Source organism: Atractosteus spatula, chromosome 3 (genome assembly GCF_055471065.1).
Source record: "Atractosteus spatula isolate fAtrSpa1 chromosome 3, fAtrSpa1.hap1, whole genome shotgun sequence".
NCBI lineage: Eukaryota > Metazoa > Chordata > Actinopteri > Semionotiformes > Lepisosteidae > Atractosteus > Atractosteus spatula.
Window position 1 is genome coordinate 69,193,156 of NC_142708.1, and position 25,080 is coordinate 69,218,235.

General features: G+C 50.0%; 3 protein-coding genes across 5 annotated transcripts; 1 reads left to right on the top strand and 2 right to left on the bottom strand.

Annotated features, from left to right (window-relative positions):
* On the bottom strand, window positions 1–7,496 carry elp5 (elongator acetyltransferase complex subunit 5). Its single transcript, XM_088912358.1, has 9 exons — window positions 7,364–7,496; window positions 6,907–7,121; window positions 5,061–5,121; window positions 4,636–4,716; window positions 3,632–3,849; window positions 3,187–3,386; window positions 2,804–2,899; window positions 2,317–2,417; window positions 1–1,440 (listed from the first exon to the last, which is right to left on the bottom strand). Exons 2-9 carry the CDS (start codon window positions 6,959–6,961, stop codon window positions 1,332–1,334), a joined length of 921 nt encoding a protein of 306 aa, XP_088768484.1. The 5' UTR covers window positions 6,962–7,121; window positions 7,364–7,496; the 3' UTR covers window positions 1–1,331.
* Window positions 7,497–7,860: 364 nt separating this feature from the next.
* Window positions 7,861–15,084, top strand: phf23b (PHD finger protein 23b). Of its 3 annotated transcripts, none has more exons than XM_088911705.1 (5): window positions 7,861–8,402; window positions 9,405–9,436; window positions 10,841–10,933; window positions 11,771–12,353; window positions 12,724–15,084. In XM_088911705.1, the coding sequence occupies exons 1-5, from the start codon at window positions 8,375–8,377 to the stop codon at window positions 12,924–12,926; spliced, it is 939 nt and encodes a 312-aa protein (XP_088767831.1). In that variant the 5' UTR covers window positions 7,861–8,374; the 3' UTR covers window positions 12,927–15,084. The 3 variants fall into 3 exon arrangements, with proteins under 3 accessions (XP_088767831.1, XP_088767828.1, XP_088767829.1); XM_088911702.1 differs by having other exon boundaries at window positions 7,880–8,402; window positions 9,405–10,484; XM_088911703.1 differs by having other exon boundaries at window positions 7,880–8,402; window positions 9,405–10,439.
* Window positions 15,085–15,839: 755 nt separating this feature from the next.
* LOC148838481 (uncharacterized) lies at window positions 15,840–20,013 on the bottom strand. Its single transcript, XM_088911199.1, has 5 exons — window positions 19,924–20,013; window positions 19,565–19,654; window positions 17,919–18,118; window positions 17,165–17,231; window positions 15,840–16,351 (listed from the first exon to the last, which is right to left on the bottom strand). Exons 1-5 carry the CDS (start codon window positions 20,011–20,013, stop codon window positions 16,313–16,315), a joined length of 486 nt encoding a protein of 161 aa, XP_088767325.1. The 3' UTR covers window positions 15,840–16,312.
* Between the last annotated feature and the right edge of the window lie 5,067 nt (window positions 20,014–25,080).

Genomic DNA, 25,080 nt, shown 5'->3' on the forward strand with positions numbered 1-25,080 from the left:
TCTTTATATTAAGTTTATTTATTTTTATTCAGTTCCCTTTAGGCAACATCAAGATCACACACACCTCTGGAAATGGTCATGTGTTTATAAAATTGCATGACAGCCTGCAGAACTAGCAGAGTCCACTTAGGTCATAAGGTCTGGTCTTTATTCCAATGGCAGGAAGGTATTGCTGCTGAAAATTCTGTGCATTTTCAACCGCCCTCCAGCCCAGAACACGTGGGGAGCTTACAACCACACTTATATCAGCACTAAAACTGATAAGGATAGGGCTGTCAGCATCTTTCATTCCTTAATTGCCACAGCTTGTAACTAAACGACAAAAACATTACTTGTGGTCTCACTGCAGACATGGAAATGATAAAAATCTTGTTACCAAGATAGAGAAACGGGGGCACTGCTTGATTAAATGGGACAAACTTTTGTGACCAGAGACCACTGGGCACAAATCTTCAATGGGTGGAAACACGCAGGTAACGAACATTCCAACAGCAGCGCTGGCTTTCAACAATGTCAATACCGAGTCCATGGCGACTTGAACTGCCAAGTCCATCTCCCTCTGGAGCTGGGCTGGGAAGAGGGTGCAGCAGGCGGCGATATAAAGAGTTTTACCTACTACAGGTGCGGCAGATGCACAGTGTTGTGGATGTTTTACAGCCTGCTGGTGGTTGGCTGGGGGGAGGGGGCTCCTCTGCTGGACCCAGCAGAAGCTGGCAGCATTAGGCAGCTCAAACCCCAACCAGGAACAATCATGTGAACGGTAAAGACCGCAGGCGCGTTGCCTGAACACTCTCCCTGACCTCCGGATTAGTTAGAACAGTGTTCTGTGAAACAAAGGAAGCGAGCGACTCCCTTTAAAATGATAGGAAACTCAAGATCTAATAAAGATCAAGATCAATAAAGAGATGCGGAGGCGAGATTTTGTGTTTCTCTCCGAAGGAAGGTGGGCTTCTTGTTGACTATTGCTTTCCAAAGACGCGCTGTCAGCATGACCAGTGCAGAATCCTCTCTTTTTCCACTTGCGAGCAGAAATGGCCGTTCCAGAAAAATCCGGCGTGATCACAATTAAGCAGATTCGAGATATGAAGAAGGACAGGTCCACAACTGCAGCCTTTTACATTTTGGCCCAGATATGGTGAAACAGCACCTTTCACCCTGCAGTAACAGGGTCGTCCCGCAGTTAATCGGTTCAAGTTCAATTTTCTCTTGACCGTTCTTGGCGTGTCACCGCAGACTTCTCAGGAGAGGAGCAGGACAGGAGCAGTAAAGGACACAACCCCTCAGACAGACTCCCATCCCAGGAGCTACTCGAGTCAGGCGGCTCCTCCAAGTCAGACATCCAAGTCGTCATCCGGGTCCTCCTGGTCGAAATCATCGGCAGCGTCCGGCTCATACAGAATCTGCCCGCCGCCGGCACGGGGCCGCAGCAACGCCGACTTCCTGTGAGAGAGAGAGCGAGAGACACAGTGACAGTGATGCCTCATTGCCAGCAGCCATATGACTCTGCAACTCACAACTGGCAGCCCACTGAAGCTCAGCAGGTGTGAGCCTGGTCAGTACCTGGATGGGAGACCTCCTGGGAAAAACTAAGGTTGCTGCTGGAAGAGGTGTTAGTGGAGCCAGCGGGGGGCGCTCACCCTGCGGTCTGTGTGGGTCCTAATGCCCAGTATAGTGACGGGGACACTATACTGTAAACAGGCGCTGTCCTTCGGATGAGACGTAAAACCGAGGTCCTGACCCTCTGTGGTCATTAAAAATCCCAGGGCGTTTCTCGAAAAGAGTAGGGGTATAACCCTGGCGTCCTGGCCAAATTTCCCTATTGGCCCTTATCAATCATGGCCTCCTAATAATCCCCATCTATGAACTGGCTTCATTACTCTGATCTCCTCCCCACTGAGAGCTGATGTGTGGTGAGCGTTCTGGCGCACTATGGCTGCCGTTGCATCATCCAGGTGGGGCTGCACACTGGTGGTGGTGGAGGGGATCCCCATTACCTGTAAAGTGCTTTGAGTGGAGTGTCCAGAAAAGTGCTATATAAGTGTAAGCAATTATTATTATTATTATTATTATTATTACAACCGCGCCACCCCCTTTCAGACTGCCACTGGCTTAAATCCCCCTCTAGGTGGCACTGCTGTAACACATAGTTACCACCTGTCACCTGTTGCATTTAATCCACTGGAAATCTCTACCACTACTGGGTAGGATGAGCAAGCGCTCAATATGAGATTGTAGGTGACATTTCACTTTCACGTTTTGAAGGCGGAGAGCAAGTAAATGCTGGAAGGATCCTGGGCGAGGCAGGTGTAGTCTTACTTCTCCTGGCTGAAGGCGAAAGGCAGGGCCAGGTTGTCCTTCGCCTGGCGCTCGTGCTCTGATAGTCGGAGGTTGAATGTGAGGTTGGCGGCCGGGTCAGCCTGCAGAGCCGAGACGAACAAGCAGTGTTAGGAAATGTAGCGTTGAGAAAAGGAAAGGGAAAGCAGCATCTGCAATACAGGTGTGACAGTGTGTGTGCTGGTGAATTCAGGGGGAGTGTGAGAGGAGAGGGACAGCAGTGGCTCTAGCTGTGTCTACAGTACTGTCAGGTGTATCTCAGTGTGTGTGTGTGCTGGTGAATTCAGGGAGAGTGTCAGAGGAGAGAGAGCAGTGGCTCTAGCAGTGTCTACAGTATAGTCAGGTGTGACAGTGTGTGTGCTGGTGAATTCAGGGCTGATTATAAGCAGGAAAAGCAGGTTCTGTTTCAATGTGTAATGTACATTAAGCTGAGGAATCTAACACTAACACGTGAGGGCTGTGTGTGTACCTGAGAATCCTCTGGCTCTGGCTCTGTCAGGCCTGGCTGGCTGGGTCTGCCGTACACTTGCACTGAGAGATCCTCTCCTACACTGAAACATTCCTCCTGGCCAGCAGAAAGACACAGCACAGAACACTTCATAACAAATACACACTGAATAAAACCTACATGACAGGTTCAATGTTTTAAGTGCTACAGAATAGAACAAGACAGTAATCAAATTGTTTCTGCTTGACTATTTGTCCATAGCTGTCAACACACAAGAAATGAGAAATCTGCACAAAACCATTATAATGATACATGAAACTACAGCTGTTTTTTTAAAACAGTTGTCTCAGGTGGCAAGTGCATGCCAGAGAGCCTTCCAAACCCAGCATGCTGGGTCCCCTCACCTCTTGCAACACTTTCCCCGATTTGATGCGCTGTGTCGTCATGGCGATGCCCTGCGGCACTGCCTCCCCGATCACGCCCCCCAGCCCAGAGAAGGGCGTAACCGTGACGACTGTGCTGGCCAGGTGGCACACGCTATCCACCATCCCATGCTGGTGAAGGTCAGAGTGCAGGAGGACCAGGATACGTTTCAGCAGCCCATCTGTGGACACACAGACAACGGATCAGAAGCCAAAGCAGACAGACAAGAGAAGATGTTGTAATGACATAATAATGGCCGAGCATGATGCTGTTCTGCTCGGGGAATTCTAGCAGTAGGCGGTCATGGTTCCACCTGAGTGATGCGTGTACTATAGAGATCAGCCTGTTCTCCGAACCAGCATTCCAGATGCCCCACCCCAAACTGTCTGTTTTGCTGATCCCTCACTACCCCTGTTGGGTCCTGACCTCTCCTCAGCTCCTGCAGTGACTGGCAGACAGAGGCCGTGGGGTTGTGCCGCAGTACCCAGGACAGCGAATCCACAGCCAGCGTCACCGGCTCGGGCCCCCTGGACTGGCTGATTCGTGCCCGGATTTCCTGGGCAGAGAAGTGGAGTGCCGTGAGCTGGCCCGTCCCCATCCCGGTCCAGCAGAGGGGGTCCGTGTATCCGTTGTGGAACACCAGACTGCCGGGAAAGGGTGGGGGTGGAGGGGGGTAGGGGAAAGACAGAGAACAGGAATTCAGGAAGCTGAGACAGGCCATCCTGAAGATCGACCTGGTCAGATCTCGAAAGCAACAGGGCAATTTCATAGTCAGCCATTGCATGGACTCAAGAGCTCAAATAAAGCATTATTTGGCCAAAGGTTTTGCTCTTATACCCAAATGGCTATTTTTCAAACACAAAAATGATCTGGCTTATACCTCTTGTTAAGCTTGCTTCCTTTCTTGCAATACCCTATCTCGGGGACTCCCCATTCAACATCTGGGAACCCACACACCTGCTCATTTGTTTTTTCAGTTTAAACATGTAGGAGATTGCCTCTTGACTATTGTGTTTCTTAAAAAATCTTCTAATGTAGGTCATTGTAGGTTAGGTGCCCCTAATCCTGGACCTGAAGGACTGCCACATCTGCAAAGCTCTGCCAGCTGATGACATGGGAGAACTTTCTAAATTGGTCTCATTAAGAAAATAATGAGCTGATGGAGATTTTTAAGAGCCGAGCTGGAATGAAAACGTGCAGCTACCCCCCCCATGACCAGGGCTGCCCGCCCCACCCTTAGATAAAGATGTTAACTAAAGAATAATAATAGAAACGACTGACACAGACAGGTAAAGGGAACCTTTTCAGTGGAGATCATAATTTTGTTTTGCAGGGCCAAGTCTGCGGCAAAACCAAGTGATGCCACCTTCCGACGGGGATGTTTGATGGGATCAACAGGGAATGAAGTACAGGACGTGACTCTCTCCCACCTTTTGGCTGCTTCACCATCCAGCCCAGCCCGCAGCTCCTCCTCGGAGACATCAAACCCCAGAACATGGACAGACTCCTTCCTGAAACACAGCCGACATCAGACCCATTATCTTCAATGGTCCCTAGTTCTCTAAAGTCCCTCAGCCAGAGCCTGGGAGGGAATTTCAAGTAGCCAATCGGATCAAAACCTGCAAATTTCTGGGACTGAACGTGGGAAGAACACAATCCGTCCAGATCCTTCACTCTCAGTAATCAATATTCTCTCCCCTGCAGGTGCAGGAGAGGGTGCTACAGACCTGAAACTTAAAAAAACAATGTTGTGCCTCCAGATAAGGTGGGTGTATGATAAAAAAAAAATGACCGTCAAATCCTTTTTCTTCCCCCACTTGGCACAAAGAAGATGCCGGCGGACAGGCTGTCTCACCGTCTCAGTGCGGCACTGACGCAGCTCTTCAGAAGGCGTCGGCCGGGGCAGTTCACAGAGTCTGGGGCAAAACAAGAAGGAGGGTAGGAAAGGAAGAAGAATAACAAACAGGGAATCATATTGACTCAGGTAAGCAGGATTCGTCAGCCCAGACCCAGAGAGGAAACTGCAATCCAAAGTCATCTAGTCATATCATCGTGTGTTTTTGCCATTAAACTCAGATCTGGTGAGGCAGGGGAAGAGTCAGTCCAAATTAAAAATCCAATAATAGCTACACTGTTAGCAGAACCCTGTAATTACCGCGATACTGTATTGAGAAGCAGACTAGGTGGTCCAGTTGTTAAAGCAGAGCTCCCAGTTAAGAGTACCCCAAATCTGCCCCCAAACCTGTTTTTGTGTCCACCTTAGCAAGTCACTGAACCCCCTTGTCCGACAGGGAAGGAAATGTCAAACCAAAGTCCTCTGCATCACTAACTCTGCAGTAGTAGTTCTGGATGTGTAATTCACCTCAGTGATCTCTGTTACCTTGCTGGATTATGGCACAAATGTTACAATCACCCAGTGACGATTGCGCCACTGTAATAACACCTTATAGTGCAATTCTAGCAGAAGATCACATGAACATAGAATGACGAAACTGTGTACAAACAAGTCCTGGTGGGGAAGTAACTTACAAGGATTGCTTAGAATGCAATTAAAATGCAATAGGTGGAGAACACATACAGTTTCCAAAAAAGACATCCGTGCAATCCATGTCCTTGTAATATTCATTCCACCTGGGACAGGCCTGTTAAACTCTGTGTTTTGACCAGAGGTATCCAAGCCTGAGTTCTGAGGAGCCCCAGTCCGGTATGTTTTATATGTAAACCAGGGGTCTCAAATTCAAATCCTGGACGTCCTGGCCTCTTCTGCATTTAGTTCCAACCTGACTAGTCAATAAACAAGTATAATGATTTTGTCAACTAATTAGATTGAGGATTTTTCTCTTTAACTACTGATCACAAAAGACATTCCCTTCATTTTTAGCTACAGTTACCTATAAATTAATTTGGGTCCTTTTTAGACATATCTCTATGTTATGTTATGCAGCAAATTAAATAATTAGGCCAATTAAGTAAGTAAGATCAGGAGTTGAACAAAAACCCAAAGATGGTGGGCACTCCAGGTATTATGTCTGAGACCCCTGTGCTAAACCATCCATTTCTAAATTTATTTAAATTTTAATAGAAGAAACAGGTTATTTGTTCTAAGTAATTTAATGATCATTTGGAACCAGTTCCCTTAACTGAGCAAATAACTTGCTTAATTGACCAATAACTTACAAGTGCTCTAAGTTGTTAACACACAGATGAATTAATGAGAGCTATAAAACTACCCAGAAGGAGAACTATAGACCTCATATGACTCCCTGTTAATGTAATCTAGGGTACGGGTATTCGTGAAGACTAATAATTCAGTTTTATATAACGCCAGCAAAAAGGGTTATAACAAAAAATGATCCGATTACCATATAATGAAAAGAAGAAATAACTCGAACAATGGGAAAGTCATCGAGCTGGTGGGCGCTGCATTGTGGACTGACTGGTTCTGTGATCAATTTACAATTTCTACATTAAAATTTCAAAATACTGTTTCACTGTTACACTGTATTTCTTTCTTTTGCTAGAGGACGTAATTTGAGGGAAACGTTAACAACGGAGGTAAAATGGGACGAGTCACCGTTGTTGGCGTAAACGCGCCGGTGGGGCCCGACTCTCTATATTCAATGGAGCTGTTCGCTAGCGAGTTTTAAAAAAAACAACAACAACATACTTCCCCTATTACTATCTCTTCTGTTTTTATTTACCTTTAATGACGACAAGTCCTCCCCCTTCCGCTCCATCGATTATTTCAAGCAACATAACCGAGTTTACGGGGGAACAGTCCGCCGATACAAACGCCAGACTCCCTCGGTAACCCGCAGCACACAACGAGGCTTGGCCTCTCCACCACGCGCTCTCTTCGCGCTTTAGCGCCGGCTCGGCTCTCCACTCTACGCCGAGGATCGAGGGCCTGTACAGACTATGATAGAAACAGTGAGAAGTACAGTACTGTCATTCTGTCATGCATTTTGGTCCCAAGGCACATCTGAAGAAAGGAAGTTTGAAAACAACTATACGATCACTTAAAATTTAATGTTCCATCTTTGTTATAAAATCAGTCATTTTTTAAGTTTGTAAAAAAAGATGAACGTACACGCAGATGTGTTTTGACTTTTACGATAACGTATAATGTTACTCACACCCTGAGTATTCAATACTCACTATGGTACAGAAGAAGCAAGTTATAGTCTGCCTCCAGCTCAAGTAACGAGGCAGTGTGTATTCATATCACATCATTCTCCGAACGGAATGACAAGCCTGGTGATTATACTCCCCATATTCCACTTCGCTTTTAGCCAGACGAAAGACAACAAGGGTAACATAAATCTTTAGAATAAGTATCTTTGTAGTTGTTCAAAAATACTTTCTAAATTAAACAGCACAATTAAAAAAAAACCTTCCGTTTGCTAAAATGGGAGATGTAGTTTCTTCTTGTTTCTTTTCTAATGCCTGTCAATAGCTCGGTGTAACCAATAGAACGCCATGTCCCAGGATGCCCCTCAAAAGGTGACGTTCCCAGCGGTGTAGATGGAGAATGTATTTTCTTTTGCGTTCCCGTCAGGCGCCTCGCAGAGCACTCACTGCCGCGATTGGACTACATCTCCCAGAATTGAAGGCGCTCTACGGCAGCTCCCGCAGCATCCGCAAGAGGTCGCCGTGGAGTCAGTTGACAGTGAGTTAATGGTGGTGTTGGAGTGAGGCGCGCTGAAGACGACACGGAGACAAAATTTGGGAACTTTCATATGTTCGAAAACAAAAAGGTTATCTTCTCTCCCCCCAGAAAATATCAACGGAGTTTCAGCCAGAGTGGAACTTTAACGGCCGCTGACAGTTCTTTGCGAAGGGACTTATTTGAAGTTGGCTCGGGCAGGGAAGATTTTCGACAGCGTTGTGACGAAGAAACATTTTTTTTTCTCTTTATTTGGGATAGCGGTTCTTCGGAAGGGACAGTCGGGGGATCCGGATTTTTAAAGTGGCGGGGGGGGGGACACGAAGGTGGATTGCCTACTTCGAAAGCGCCGTGAGTCTCGGGAGGGTTTTTTCTTTTTGGAAAAGGGCGGTTTTTAAACGCCTCCGGCGGCAGCCTTTTCGTCCCCGGGCCGGGGCTGAGGCTCCGGAGAGCCGGGAGTGAGTCTCCCCGCAGCCCGGTGTGGAGCGAGGCCTCAGGCGACAATGCTCGAAATTATGGCCGAGCATCAAGGTACCGTGACTTAATTATTAGACCCAGACCCAGTACGGATGGCTTCTAAAAACCCGAGTGGGGAAAGACAATCGTGGCGCAAGCCGAGCCGGTCTGCGAGTGCTTTGTCTGTTTTCGCGACGGGCAGTTGTTTCGAGTGGCGTAGGGCGAAGAATAATTGAATCCGAGCCCCGCCAGACACGCACGGCACCGAAGATCTTTTAATTATGATGGTGGCCTTTGACGAGGGGAGTTTGTAGACGGGTTGAGCCGCAGCCTGATTCCTCTCTCATTGTCACAAGCTGACACGACAGGGGGGTGGAAAGTGCCGTCTGGTGTTCCCCCCCCCCCCCCCGAGACAGGAGGGGTGATCGTGTTCTGGGTGAGCCGAGTCCAAAAAAAAAACAACTAAAAATAAAAATTAAATCCGTTTCTCGGCTGCTCTTCCCTCGCTTGCCTTCTGCCGGGATCCGTCTCGTCTTGCGCCCGGGCACGGTCTCGATTCGCCCTCGCAGGAGGGTGATGTTTTGTGAGGGGAGGTGGTGTGGTGTGTGGGTTGGTTGGTTGGTTGGGGGGTCTCCGGTTGTGGGGACCCGGAGCGAGAGGAAAAGGTCCCCCCCAAAAAAATTGGGCTCTGATACCGCCGCCGAAAGCCCCACAAAAGCTCATCGGGCCCCGTCGGATGCGAGCTTGCCGCCCTGAGCCCGGCGCAGGAATGGCAGGCAGGCAGGCGTGTGAGCAGAAAGCGTCCTAGCTCTCCGCTCGGGGGCTGCAGACGTGGGGTGGCGGGGTTTTCGGTGGAAGAACTTCACATTCGGTACATTTCTGTTCTCCAGTCTTAAAACGATCGCAGCACACCGGGGGCCGAGGCGCACCGTCACCTCCCGGGAGCTGGGCTGCGGATCAGGGGCAGAAACGTGGCTTGAGTGGAGGAACCCTTTGTCGCGTCGATCGATCAAGTGTTTCATTTCTTTTTTTTTAAAAAAAGGGGGGGAAAACAACCTTTTTTTTCTTTTCTTACAGATACCCTCCTGAAATGCAAATCGGAGCCTCTGGTGAGTAGCAGCGGCAGATAATAATGGAGTGTTTATCTTTGGCGAGTTGGGAGTCACATGACGCATGCGGCTCCGGCTGCTTCTGAGTGGAGACCGACGGCGAGGCGGTTTCTCCGTGTCGGGGACTCCCGTCTGCTTTTCCGACTTGCTTTGGGAAGGAGGGGGGGGGGGCGCTGTGTGATCGGACGGGATAAATCAGTAGTTCTGAGGAGGAGGGGGAACTGAGCCGAAGGGGTTCCGTCGTGGGGTTTTCCCAAGTCGTGACCGCGGTCCACTCCAGAGCGCTCGTCCGTGCCGTGCGTTATCTAGCCGGGTGGGTTGGTGGGTGGGTGCCGGCCACAGCCCGGATGAAGTGAGGCCAGTGACGCTGTGAAGTGCGCCTGGGCTCGCTGAGAGGTGGCGATCTGCTATAACGCTGTCACGGCGGTCGTCCCTCATCGTCTGCCCCGCCGACGCCGTACGCGTGTGTGTTTGAGTGTGACGGGTGCTAGGCTGAGCCGGGGGAAGCCGCTTTCAAGAACTGAACGTCATCCGCAAGGACGACCTCTGCATGATGTGTCGTTTGTGTGGCGATAGCGCGTGTAACCTTAGGAGCGGAATCCCTTGCAAACACTCTGTAACGTGCATGCCGTCCCGTGTCCGGTTCCGGTACCGATTGCATGGAGGGAAGCCGCCGAACCGGACGCGTCTGTGCAGCAGATGAATTGGGAATCAGCTCAGGGGCTGGAAATAGCTAGCACCTGCTGTGGATTGTGGTGGAGACTGGGGAGGGGGGGGGGCTTTTACCTTCAAACACGCTTGAATTGTAAGGAGAGAGCGCAGCCCGACTCCGGTGCGTGGTCCGGAGTGGAGAGAGCATTGCCTGCTGGCGGCGGCGATAATAGAAGATGCCGCTCGAGAGAGAGAGAGGGTGACGACGATGAAGCTGTTGTACCTGGAGCGTGCTCTCAGCGGGATCGGGGTGCAGGAGAGCCTGGGAGGGGTGGCCTGGACGGATCTGGAGGTCCGGTACCGTCGTCGCCGGATCGAGTGGACGCGGGCCCATCCAGTAACTACAATCCAGTAACTGGTTTCTCTTCTCCATGTTGTGGCTGGCAGTTTTGCTAGCTCAGTCTTCGTGCCCGTGAGAGATAAGAGTGCTTACAAGCAATCTTGCTTGCCGTGGTGGCACAAGGGAGTGTTTCAGATGGAGAAGCATGCCCAGTGCAGCTCTGTTTCCAGAAATATTTACCAAAAAAAAGCATAACGAGCTGATCTGTTTGGTATAACCAGGAATAGCTGGTTTATCCCAGTGAATACAAAAAAAGAGGTTTAGAGACTTTTGATTCACAAGGCCTGTTGTCCTAATCCTCCTGAATATGTGTTCAGCAGCCTGGCCCTGTGCTGATGTGATCTGTCTTTCAGCCCCCAGAGAGGAGGAAGAGGACAGTAGAAGACTTCAATAAGTTCTGCAGCTTTGTCTTAGCCTACGCCGGCTACATCCCTTCCACCAAAGAGGTGAGCATGCGTTTTGGGCTGGGTTTTCCTGAGAAGCAGGGTGACAGGGCTGGGGTAGAGGAGACAGGAGGACTCTCTGTACACAGGCAGCAGTGGGTGAGGTGTCTTGCTCCAGTGGTACAGCTGTGGTACAGAAGCTGTTCTGGAGGAACGCGATCCTCCAGAACAGCTTCTGTACCATAGCTGCTACGCTGGTGTCTGTGCGTTTGTGTTCTCTCTGGCTCATTCTGCTGCCCCCTGGGGTCCTTTCACATGCTCTTTACCATGGGAACCAATGACTCCAGCAGTCGGGGGTTTTGCAAAGATTTCCTTGAGGTCTGAGGAGAGTAAAACCGACTGGCGATGCCCACAGCTGTGGTGCACCCAGCCCCACTGATTGGCTTCAGCGGAAATTGCAACACGGATAACTTTCCCCCCACATTCTTCATAGCAGGCACTGTTAGAAATGACTAGTTTTGAAAACTGGTGAGTTTAGCTGTGAGCTGTTGTGGGAAAGAGAGGAAGATCTGGTCTGATCACTCTTCAGCCTCTTGGCAGTGTTGCACCTTACTTGTTATTTATGCTTGTCGTATTTTGTTCACAAGGTAGCTTTTTTTTTCATGTGCTTTGTCTTGTATCCTGTAGCTTCTTACAACACTCACACTGTGTTCTGTGCATTTCTCGTGTATAATGTTTTTTAAATTGCCCTTCCTGTTTTTTTGTTGGCCAACAATACGCGTTTGATGTGTTTTGCCTCGGTGCGGCATTGCTTACAATTGCTAACGCTTATGCACTGAGTCCCAGCAGTCAGTGTGGTGGTCTTTTAAACTGCAGACTCCCTCCTTGCTTGTTTTCCAGGAGCCCTCGTGGTCTCCAGCCTCCTCCAGCTCCCCCAACAGCAGCTCTGGGGTTTCGGGGGAAGGGGTGGGCGTGGAGGGCTGGCCGCACGCCGGCTCCGACTTGCACACTATCCAGACCTTCGTGAGGAAGGCCCGTGCCTCCAAGGGCAAGAGCCTGCGGCGGCTGCACTCGGACAGCACCCTGCTGGACAAGATGAGGCTGAAGGACTCCCTGTTCGAGGGCCAGCGCAGCGCAGGCCCCAAGGCGGAGCGCAAGAAAGACAAGAAGCTGAAAAAGTTGTCCCTGGGCGGGAGGGAAGAGAAGCGTGCTCGCATCAAGCGCAGCAAAAACCCCAAGCCCACCAAGGGCCTGAAGAAGCTCAAGAGCAGCTCCGCCCACAGCGAAACGGACTCTGAGACAGGCCCCGCCCAGGAGGAGGGGCACAGTCCCGCGGAGGAGCCGACGGAGCCCAGGAAGGCCAATCAGAGTGGAGGGGAGGGGCTGGTGGAAATGCTTGGTGGGGAGTCAACCCGGGAGGCGGAGCTCAGCTCCAGTGAGGGCGAGACTTGGATCGCGGATGAAGACATCATGGTGGAATCAGGTCAGTTAAGAAAGTGTGACGACTTCGCGCCATAATCATAAGCGCCGACTACGTTAATGTAACCAACCGACTCCTGAATTCTAGAAGTGATCTTGATCCAAATCCAGGTTGTGCATCATAATGGCTTCGGCACACCCAGATCCCCACACCATGTCGTAGTATTGTCCAAATACTGCAGGAATTGGGGTGGGAAGGAGTTGGGTGATTTTTATACAGGGTAGGCAAATAATTGAAAGTGCCTGAACTACACTTACTTGCCTTAATTAGAAGCTGGATAAAGTACAGTATGTAGGCAGTTCTCTGAGGCCACAGTGTTAGGATTTCTCAGAAAAGGTTTGATTTCCTAACCTGGTGTCTTGTCTCCTCCCAGGGGACGACTCATGGCACCTGATCACTTGCTACTGCGGCAAGCCCTTCGCAGGACGTCCCATGATCGAGTGCAACCAGTGCGGCGTCTGGGTGCACTTGTCCTGCGCCAAGATTAAGAAATCCAATGTGCCCGACATCTTTTACTGCCACAAGTGCAGGGACTCTCGGCAGGACCGGCGCTCGGGGCACAAGAAAGACCCCTAAAGATAAGGGCCCACCCTCCCGTGTCCCACCCTCCCGCGTCCCCCGTCCCTTCCCACACTTGCACACAAGGACGAAGAAGCCATCGGACAATGCCCTCCGCCTCTCCTCCTCTTCTCCAGACTGCCCTGTCTGTGTGCCAGGCCGCCTCAGTGGCAGTGCTGGGGGTGGGCCCAGGTGGCAAGAAGCCCCTTAACTGCAAAACATAGATCTCTTTACTAAGGATTGCAGTGTGTTCACAATCTCTGTGTGCAACATGCTACAGGTCACTTAAGTGGGGGAAATTTTAACTTGGTGTTTCGTACACATAGCCACACTGATAGTGCCTGTTCTGAGGTGCGCTGTAAGTACATAATGGCGATAAGTGCAGGTAGAATTGCACTGTGTCCCACGCCACTTTTTTTTCAGAAATACTTGATAAAAGGAACCTTATATAAGCTTTTCTGTTGATTTCCTTATACTCTGTCTTTCTCCTGTCTCTCGGTCTTTGGGGTTCAGGGTACCTAAAGGGAGCAAGCTGAGTTCTCCTTGTGGCTCCCAGGTGCAGCTGGGAACGTGGAATGATTGGGGGTAGTTGCGGTGAGGAGTGGGCTGGTGGCGTGAGATCGGGGGGGGGGAGAGACAGGAAGCCTGGTAATAAGGCAGGTAGGGGGGTTTGTAAGGTGGGGTGGGGATGCTGGCAAGTCAAGCTCCTTTGCAGAGTGAGGGGCTCGGCTCCCTGGAGCTGGTTCCCCAAACAAACCAGGCCCCATCTGTTACTCTGGACTGGAAAGGGAAAAAGCAGCACGAGTTGGAGGTCAGGTTGCCAGGGCTGAAGGTCACAGCTGTTTTACATGTGTGTAAATCTGAACTGGAAAAAGGGCTGTGTTGTTGTAACTTCAAGATGCAAGTTCTCAGGTGTCCTGATCCCAAAGTTATGTTAGCTTCGGAATTCCTCTGCCCAGTTTGCACTTCATGTTTTCCCTGATTTTGTTTTTTTGGAGCTGCCGACAATCAACGGAGATTTTGTGCTCCCGGGTTTGGGAAGAATTGTCCTGTCGGTGCAACTGTGAAGGAAGTCTTTTGAGGGGGTGGGGGGGGGGGACGTTTCCTCAGCCTGTGTCCCAGCGCACCTGTGAAGAATCCACAGATCCCTTGTTGTTTGAAAAGGGGCAGTAAGCTGGAACTGGAGCCAGCTGTGATTTCGGACTAGAAAATACATCTCGCAGGCTGCATCTCTGTCTGAAACAGCCCCTCCCACCACCACCATTGCTAATGACAAGGACGCAGAAACGGTTGACCCCCAAGGGGTGGAGCTTTGCCTTGAGTTCAAATTGAGACGCAAAGAGGAATTGGGAAAGGCAGGCTGCTCAGTAAAACGAGAGCGGATAGAGGTCTGGGGTGGGGTGGGGTCTTTTCGGAGGTTGTTCCACGGCAGAGCTGCTTCAGTCTGGGATTTTGCAGAGCCTGGCGTTCACCGTCGGAAAGCACTTAACGACCTCCCGCCCGCGTGACTCCCTCGTAGGCCAGCGTCCTCTGGCAGCCCCCCCCCCCCCTCCCCTGATTTCTTTTTTTGCTTAGGTCTCCCGCTCCTACCCGTGTCCCAGCTCCCGAGTGCGTCCGGTCTCTCTGTCCGTGCCCTTGGCCCCCCTTCACTATGGCACTTCGAGGCTGTTCAGCATCTCACAGAAGGCAAGGAGAGGAGGTTAAAAAAGATTCCAGCAGGGTTGAGAAAAAACCGTGTTTTTCTTTAGTTTCCCCATTGCGCAGAATTGTGTTTTTTTTTCTTTTTGTCTCGATTCCATTGCAAGAGGTCTCTTCCCAGCGGATAAGGAGCTCTGCTGCTGGGACTGTCGGACAGGAGTGCAATGCCAAGTAGCCCTTGACCATCCCCTCCTTTATTTCTTCAAGTGTTTGGAATTCTTTGTTGTTGTTTTTTTTCGTGTACAGAAATGTTAATGCTGCTGTTGGCAGGTTTTTGTGTTTGTTAATTTTGGCGTATACAGGGGGGGGCAGTCAGGGCAGCTGCCTCCGCAGCCTCTGTACATAGATTGTCCCTGAGGTTGTACATATGTGAGAGTAAAAGACAAAGCAAAGTGGATGTTATATTTTTGGCATCGGATGTGGTTTTCTTTAGGAAATCCTGCTTGAGAAATAAATTTTTTGGGGGATCTTATTCGAACCTGTTGGGTGTGTTTGTGTTTTGCTTGTGCCTGAAAGGGGTTTGGGAAGGGTACAGCCGATAGCCCTGCGGAGACACAGGCGCTCACCTGGTCGAGAAACAAGCTGTGGTTCCTGATTCGAGCTGCCCCGGTAGTGCCCCTAACTGCCGATTGTGGGGTACCCCCCTCCCTACCCCCAGTAGGTTTCTGTATCTCCTCTCCTGAACCATTCAGACAGTGGTCTTATTTGTCAGTGTCTTCCCTCGCTTCACTCGCAGAGCGTAGGGCGAGTGAAGTTTACATTGCTAAAGTGTTGAGAGATGAGACTCAAAGGAGAACAAATAGCAGGGAAGACAATCGAGCATCTGGATAAATTAATAATATTCAGTATTGCATGCACGTCCAGATGTGCCAAGTTGATCTTAAAGACAACTGTTTATTCATAGTACAGAACCTTCCCCTAACTGCAGAGCTCTGTGTACTCAGCTGCTCTGCCCAGCACTTTCAACTCCAGGAGCCACGAATGGCGAGTGGATCCCGGGCTGTGTTCCGCCGGCACCCACTGGTCTTGAAGCATCGCTGCCGATGAGTTTGTGAAAAACGAGTCAAATACAGGCCTAGCAAAATCAACGCGTCCCCAGGTCTTTTTAAGGTGTTTAATTCTACTGATCATCTCAAAATACCTGCGTTGAATAGAAACGGAGTCAACCAGAATTTTTTTTAATAAATGGCTTACTGTATAGAATTAAAAAACTATTTACAGTTTGCACAAATATTTGTAAAGTTGTGGATACATAAAAAAAAAACCGCAGACAGAAATGACTCCTGGTATTTCCATACACGACCGCAAGGGGGCGCATCAGTCGTTCACTTCCCGCAGTTTCTGGCTTCAACAGGCGACCCCGGCTTTTTCTTGTAATGTGAAATGTGAGAAGAAAGCGGTTCAGTGCTATTCAGATTTTCTTTTCTTTTTTTTTAGGGATTAAAATATATTGATCCCATTGTTTAGACTGAGGCTTAATTGCAACTGAAGCAGCTATTAGCGAGGAAAGCTACAATACTGGGACCAGCCGTGTCCGCAGTCAGGTGCGCACACACACAAACACCATGTGTGCTTGTCAGCAATACGCCAGAGGCAGGTTGGACGTTATCTTTTGGAATATATTTTTTTTTGCCCGGTGTTAATTTAGTGTTGGTAACACCTCCACTCCCCACGCACGGGCCTCCATCTCTGCAGCAGAGTCTGCGTCAGTCGCTGTAGTACTCCCAGTAGTCTTCGGGGTCGTCCTATGGAAGGCAGACGAAGGGAGAAGGATGTGAAGACCTGCATCAGGCAGCGACGGTACCATCCAGTTCTGTCAATCATTCCTGCCACCCCCACCTCATGAGCACCCCCAAGCTGGCACCCTTCAGGGAACCCCTGAAGCCCTTCCTGCTCCGCCAGCCACTGCAGGCGCGGGTACTGATGCATGGCTACCCTCTGGTTTCTCCAAGGCTGCTTCGCAAAGTGCTTGACTTACTCATTTACTCAACCAGCAGCTGTATCACCCTGCAACTCGCAGCCGGCAGCCCCACTGCAGCTCAGCAGGTGTGAGCCTGGCCAGTACCTGGATGGAGACCTTCTGGGAAAACTAAGGTTGCTGCTGGAAGAGGTGTTTTTGGGGCCAGTAGGGGGCGCTCACCCTGCTGTCTGTGTGGGTCCTAATGCCCCAGTATAGTGACGGGGACACTATACTGTAAAATAGGCACCGTCCTTCAGATGAGACATAAAACTGAGGTTCTGACTCTCTCTGGTCTTTAAAAATCCCGGGACATTTCTTGAGTAGGGGTGTTACTCATGGTTACAAAAACCATTCATGGCCTCCTAATAATCCCCCTCTCTGAACTGGCTTCATTACTCTGCTCTCCTCCCCACTAATAACTGGTGTGAATGTACAGTGTGCACTATGGCTGCCATCGCATCATCCTGGTGAGGGCACACATTGATTGTGCTGGAGGGGAGTCCCCATTACCTGTAAAGTGCTTTGAGTGGAGTGTCCAGAAAAGCACTATATAAGTTTAAACAATTATTATTACACATTTACTCAGTGCCTTGCTCACCTTCTGGCTTTTGTGGCTGGAGAACACAGAGGTGCCGATGGAGTCGATGGGAGTGGAGACACGCCTCCTGTTGAGAGAGAGGTGGCAGGGTAGCATGGGAACTGTTTTGGGGGCTAGTAGCCCCGCAATGACCCGGGGATTGTTCTGTATCCAGGTAGGGTGTCAGGGACCCCACTTTCCCTGCAATCGAAGCCCCTCATACCTGTGGGCGGTTTGTGCGAGATCTCCTAACAAGCTGCTCTGTCTGTTTACTGGACAGCCTTAGGGCTGGTCATCAGGGCTTCCTAATTCCAGTGTCTGGCACTCACACACACCTTCTGTGACGTCGGTAGCTTAATTCAATCTTTAATAAAGAAACGGGCTTCTGCAAGGCTGTCAACTCTTCATGGAACGGTTCAGAGGAAACATCCAGCACATGTCAGAGCAGAGAACAGTTGAAGAGGTCTAATGAATCAGATCCACGGTTCAGTTAAGGGGTTCAGCTACCTGTTTGGATCTAAGAGCACTTCCGGGTCAAAACCCAGGAAGTGCTGGGAGCTCCCAAGGGCTGGAACTGAGAACTGCACACATATGCCTTCTCAATCGGAAAATGCCTGGTTTTCCGTAGAGGGAATTGTCTGCTGACATGCAGTTTCTGCACCATGCCAGGATCTGTGCTCTGGTATGCTCTGGGCTGGGAGATCTCCAGCCTGCCTGGGTGTGCTGCTCTCCGTACGGGTAGGGGAAACAGGAGCTGGTCCCTCCCCGCACTCACCTCTTGCCTTTATTTCTCTTGCGGGAGGAGCTGTGCGGCCGGATGGAGATCCGCTGCAAGGGGGCTCGGAAAGGCGAGGGGCGCTGGTGCCGGACGCCCCCCTCACTTGCGGTCTCCTCAGCCACCAGCGGCCACAGGAACTCGGGGTCCAGGTGCTCGGGCAGCGGGAGGGAGAGATCAGCATCCGGCGAGGCCGCGTCCTGGGGAGAGAGTCACAGTCAGGACAGAGCGTGCACATGTGCACACACACCACACACATGGACACGAGCATGCACACACACCACGCGCACGGACACAAGCATGCACACACCACACAAACGGACACGAGCATGCACACACACCACGAGCACGGACACGAGCATGCACACACCACGAGCACGGACACGAGCATGCACACACACCACGCGCACCACACACGGGGACACAAGCATGCACACACATCACACACACACCACACGCAGGAACACAAGCATGCACACTCATCACACACACACCACACGCAGAAACACAAGCATGCACACACATCACACACATGCACACTCTCATGCACATGCTTATGCTCATACACCACACACATGCCCACACACATGGACACAAGCATGCACACACATAATATATCACACACCACACATATGCACAAACAGTTGGCCAGGGAAAGTCATGCAGCAGCACAAAGACAGTCAGAAGATTCCCCACACATCCCAATACCTATGTGCCTTTTTTCCCCATCATGGTTATTTTTCTTTATACTTTATGAAAGTATTGTTAGCAAGCTGTCAAGTGCAGACCACACTGATCAGTAAAAGCTAGACTTCTAGGGAAGCTAGGGAAGTGGTCGCAGGGACTCCTGTCACCAACGAGACCTCTCATAACTGCACGTACACAGTCTCCCACAGTCTATTGCCGTATAACTGCACATACACAGTCTCCTACAGTCTAGTGCTATATAATTGCACGTACACAGTCTCCAACAGTCTAGTGCCGTATAACTGCACATACACAGCCTCCCACAGTCTACTGCCGTATAACTGCACATACAGTCTCCTACAGTCCTGTGCCGTATAACTGCACATACACAGTCTCCAACAGTCTAGTGCCGTATAACTGCACATACACAGTCTCCTACAGTCTAGTGCTATATAACTGCACATACACAGTCTCCTACAGTCCTGTGCTGTATAACTGCACATACACAGTCTCCTACAGTCCTGTGCCGTATAACTGCACATACACAGTCTCCTACAGTCCTGTGCCGTATAACTGCACATACACAGTCTCCCACAGTCTAGTGCCGTATAACTGCACATACACATATACACACTCCTACAGTCTAGTGCTGTATTGCATAAAACAATCAAGTATTTCCAATTCAGGCCCTGAAGCAAGGAACCTGACTGCCTAACCAGAATCAGTCTGCAAGATCTAAATACCCTTTAAAATCTGTACATGTGGCAAAGACTAAACCACTTTTCTTTAAGGAATGCCAAATATCTCACCAACACTATTCAATGGAACAGAAACAAGACAGTACTAAGTGCCCACCGCTCTGACAGAGCAGAGCGATGAGGTCTCTCCGCGCTCGTCCGATTTTATTCGGTCGGCCATCCTGGTGTGGAAAGCACCTGTTTTTTTTTTATTTCCTTCACCTGTCTGACGCTGTCGGGCAGCAGGTAGGCTGAGACCTCCTCCAGGAGCAGGCAGAGCACCAGGATCTGCAGCAGACATCTGGGCTGCATCTGGGGAACAGGAGCACACCTGGATGTCAGGTGCAGAGCTGCTCCGAAAATGCTTTGCGGTGGCATTTCGGAGCCATCAGAGACACCCGGATTCCGGGCTGTATTTCCTGCTGGATGGCACTAGCGTAATTTTCTGGTGAACTGGTGACACGAACCTCTTCCAAACGGTGCTGAAACCTGAAAGAGATTGCGGTTCTCTGGCTCGGCGGAGGATCCAGGCGGGAGGCGGGAGGCAGGGAGGGGGTAGCGGAGAGGGAGAGAGCCCCTACCTTGGTCTTGTCAGTTGGAATGGGCGAAGCTTGGCGGTCGTGGGCAGGCCGGGGGCTTGCTCTAGAGCTGTGCCCCTCTGTGCCTCCCATGCAGTGAATTTATACACCAGGAGGCAGGGTGTGTTTATATAGCGGGAGCCCCCTCCGCTGTGTTCATTAGGAGTGTGTGTGTGTGTGTGTGTGTGCACGCCCGGACGGACGGACGGGGATGGGTGGCTGTGCTCTTGGGCGCGATAATTACAGCCCGTGCCCCTCCATCGCTGACCTCAGGTCAAAGTCATTAAACCTGGGCTTTTTTTTTTTGTTAAGTTTTCTGGCAGCCCGCATGGTCTGGACTCCTCCCACAAACAGAAGAAGGAAGCAGGTTGGTACGTGATCAGACGGCTGTACGGGGAATCCTCATGGTCTGCCAAGCTTAGATTTCAGGGGGAGTGTCGGCCATAGCTGGGGGGGTGGCCCAGGGGCTGACCTGGCTGAGGTCATGCCGGTAGCAGAATGCTGTACAGGCAAAAGTGCAGGACGACTGAGGAAGAGACCGAAAGCGGGCAACGTTGCCAAGCCAGTGTTGCTGGCCAATCAGCCCGTGTCGCAGGGTCAGCTGCGCTGGACTTCATCAATCTATGCATTTACACAACACCCCCCCCCCTACCACCTCCCAGCCGTCCCCATCAGGGAAGACGTTCAGAATGGGCTTCGCTCGCTGGGAGCTTTACTGGAAATGAAACCACCGAACCAGCTTCCATAATGTGGCTGGGTAGCTGGTTCGAAACATTCTCCACCCTCTGGAAATTTCAGCTCACAGGCCCAGATACGCACCCTGTTCGTCTGCGTCTCTGGATCCTTTCTTCAACGCGGCAGTGGTGAACTGCTGTCTACTGTGTTGGCTCTGTGGATAAACTTTCAGGATTTTAAACCCCAGTATCTTCCCCCACTCTCACTGCGTGGCCTCCTCTGTTCAGGTGGAAAGAGAAGCAGAGCAGAGCAGGATCCTTTCAGAGATCCTGGTGCAGGAAGGGAGAAAGCCAGGGCTGACCCTGCCTGAGCCGAGCCCTGTCCAAAGGGTATCAGGGTGCTCAACCTCATCTTGTTCCTTAAGGACCTGACCAAAGAGTGGACTGCTTGGCCACTGCTGGCAGCTTGAAGGTTAGGGTGGCTGAGGAACAGCACATAAGAAAGTAAGGTAATTAGTAGCTAATTGGTCCAGAATGAAGCCAGGGTAACTGCCTTCAAGAGCTTGGCTGGGCAGCTTGCTCCATACTCCCACCACCCTTTGTGTAAAAATTAGCCTGCTGTTTCTCAAAAGAGGCCAGGGTATTGTCTAGGAAGCTTGTTCCACATACCCGCCACCCTTTGGGTAAAGACATGCCTTCTGTTCCCCGGTTTAAATGTAATTCTGCATTGTTTCCCAAACACTCACTGGAAGACAGGCAGAAAACATAGCCAAACTCTTTTCATGTCCTCATCCCAGTGTACTTAAAACAAAAGTAACTCTTGTTGTTCAGAGGGCAAAGAGGACTGGGAAAAAGTGGACATAACTGAGATTTGTGTCCAGAATGTGACCCCAAATCAACCCTCCGCGGCAGGCAGCTGGCCAGTGGAGTGCGAACTGAGCTGTGGGGAGGGATGGAGGGGGGGCATCGATTTTTGAATTTTGGGCCCAACAGCACGCCAGACAGGGCTGCCAAGGAGAGGCGCAACACTGCACCGTCGCTCCGGAGATCTGCTCTGCGCTGCGGAGGAGGGGGGGGGGGCACCCGGTGGATGTGCGGCCGTGACCATCTCGGCATCTCTCTCTCGCTCTCGCTCTACCAGCCAGGGGCGCTGGGAAGTCTCCGGGGCCACGCGCTCCCGCCGGGGTCAGGCTCGCTGCCGTCGCTGCGCCCTGTCGCTAATTGGCGGAAAGAAAAGACGAGGACATCGGCGAGGGGGAGGCGGGGTTGGTCTGCGCTGGACAGTGTCTGGAGGGGCTCGCCTCGGAGCGCACTCGCAGTCCGACACGTTTTCGCCTTTCCTCTGTCAGACGCCCTGCTCTAATTAAGTCTATTTCTGGCCGAGGACAAAGTCCAAAGATAGCGGGTTGATGACAGACGTTCCCCCAAAATGAACCGCGGGCTAATTCTCCGGCAGCGCAGAGAGGCGGGAGCCCGGGCCGGCTGGCTTTATCTCGGGGGCAGGGCCCAGATCGGTCGCGCTGATAAAGATTAATTATCGGGGGGCCGTTGTGTGTGCCTGTAGGGGCGCATGCAACGCTGGTGTGTGCGTGCTGTCCAGGCTCGGTGATCCCCTTGGCTCCGAAAATGCCTATCCCTATCCGCCTTCCCTTTTATGAGCTCATCGGCAGCTGTGGCCAAATTTAGCATCCCGAGAGAAGTCTCCCCACGCCTGACCGCTGGGGCTTTCCGTAAACGTGCGCCTGAGCCCATTGATGCAGCCTGCCCCTAATCTCTGGTCAGATATGTAGACCGGGTGCCTTCTGAAACGCGCGGTGAACGAGGAGGTCGGTCTCAGCGGCATTCCGTTAATACGTGTTGTACTAACGCCCAAGATAACACAGGAGGGATGGTTTGGAGAGGCTGTGTCCCTGCACGGCTCTTCAGCTTGGTACGCGTGAAGCGCTGAACCTCTATAAAACACATACTGACCCAAAATATATACAAAGGGGGAATCTTGCACAAATACGTGTGGATTGTGTTTATTACTCAGTATTAAAGTTTGTAGCTCTCGTTCTCTTTTTACAGATGAGCAGTTATTAAGCTCTGGCTGCCGCGCTTGCTTAGCGACTGGGCATTTCAGACCCATGCGGACATCAGCTCTTCCTGCGGGTGAAGAACGAACCGCCTCCGGGCTCTGAGACAAACAGTACGGCTCTGTTTTCAGTTGAAAGTAAAGTATATTTTGTTAGAAGACCATATATCTGAATACACAAAACCCAACGTGATTTATAATAATAATAATAATAATAATAATAATAATAATAATAATAATTTTATATAGTGCGTTGAGAAGACACTTTTAAAGTTTTATATGAAATGTATTATTATTATTATTATTCGCTAGGCGGTAAGCATATGGACAGCAAAATTAGAATGAAAATTACAATGAAGCTTAACTAAATTAATTAAGAAGCCTAATTTAATATGGATAATATCACGATTTGTTTAACGTAATAATAACAAGCTCTCATACCACGTCAGGACGAAAAACGAACATGTTTTCAAAGAAACCGAAGCGGTATTAATGAAGATAAAGATGGTGCAGGCGGTGATTACACACTATAGCGGCCAGATTAAAACAGTAAGGAGCCTGAATATCGATAACTGCTAATAATTTAAACCAGCAAATACGGAGTAACCGGGCGCACGGCTAATACTTTTTAACTTTTTTTAGGAGAATTTTGTACGGCTCCGGAAAAATAATAATATGGTGTGGAAATACAGCGGCAGGGAAGCGATGTATTAAAAGAATCATACAAAACAGAGCTGAAGCTCAATTAAGCTACATCCTCATGCCCCAGATCGGCAGAAGAAATACAAGGTTGGTTTGTTCTGAGGGTCACAGACAGACCCAGGAAACCGACGGCACGCCGACATGTCCTGCGGGTGAAGCGCCCGTGAGGTTCAAGACAACAGAGGACACCTCGTCAAAACGGTAAGGTTGTTATTATTTATTTGTATAACAATGAATTGAATCTGATTGATTTTTAAATGCATTGTTAACGATTTTATTAAATAAATGAAATAGGTTACCCGGTTTAACTGGCAAGTTTCAGAATTCTATAAAGAAAAAGAAGAAAAGATTACAAAAGAAGACAGCTCCTTAAAGCAGCCAGTGGTCTCCTACAGCATAAGACGTATATAATAATAATAATAATAATAATAATGTTTTTGTGCACGTTTTAGTAAAACTAAATATCGTGCAAAATTAAGACGCAAAAAGTCTGTGGAGCTCGAAAGCAAAGACGCCTTAATCTTCTCAAACATCTATTTTGAGACAAAAAGTGCGACCACAAACTTTTCATGTCCGGGAGTTATTTCAAGCTCTTTCCAGCGGGTATTTGGCCCCTGTTGTACTTCAACACTGCGACTGTCCCGCGGCGGTCCACTTACATCAACGGTAATTTCAGTGATCGTGTTTTTGTGATTTTCTTGTTTGTTTGTTTTTTGTAACGGTAAACATTTCTCTGATTTACTCTTTTTCCAGTAGGTAGCTGCGTCACACACAACTTCTCGGGCCGTGGAGTCTTCTTCGGGTCTCACACGTTGCGTCTCTCTTCTGTACTTTTCAACAAGGAACGAGCCTTTTTTCTTCGTTTTGCGCTTTTTTCATGAAAGACACTGCGTCATCAACACCGCTGTTATTATTATGATGAGTATTATGCGCTCGGCGGTAGGCATGTGAACAGTAAAATTAGCATTCCCCTTTGTTTGCTCAGTCCTATGAAATACCGTAATTCGACGCATCGACCCCCGTGCAACAGTGATGCTTGAGCTCAACTGCCCCCTCGTGCGGACAGATTAATATTGCAGCCTTGGCCACCTGACCCCGCACCCTTCACGTACAGGAGGGGACCCACTTCATCCGTCGCCAGTGCAAGTACGCAACCCCATTACACAGCAGCGCGGCTAGAGGAGTGATAAATTCCTTCCCTACTTAAATTAAAGGGGAATTAGGAAGGCCAGATTGTGGAAAACCAGTATGGAAATGAGCCAAGACACCAGGATTGGCACCCCTTGCAAAAAGGGTCATGGGATCTTTAATAGCCAAGTAGTCATGACCTTGTGGTTTAAGATTTTATCTGGGGAACAGACTCACCTAGAGTAGAGGTCATAATAGGAGAGCAGCACCTACTGCACCATCATCACCATCTGTACTAACCACCTTGTCCGTTTCCCTCAGAGCAGGGATCACCAGCCCTGATCCTGGATCACAGACTGGCTCCAGATGTGCTGCTATTGATGGAATTGAACCCTTAATTGATCAAGTAACAGTTTGAACCTCAAATCTTTGTCTTCCATTCCAAATGGATCTCTAGGTTTTCAATAGGAAAAAAAAACTTGCAAAGATTTCAGTCAAGTAACTTGTTCAATCAATGCAGACACAACCAGGGAGCCCCACACCCAGGGCTGGGAACCCCAGAGCACGTTCAGTGCTGGTTGC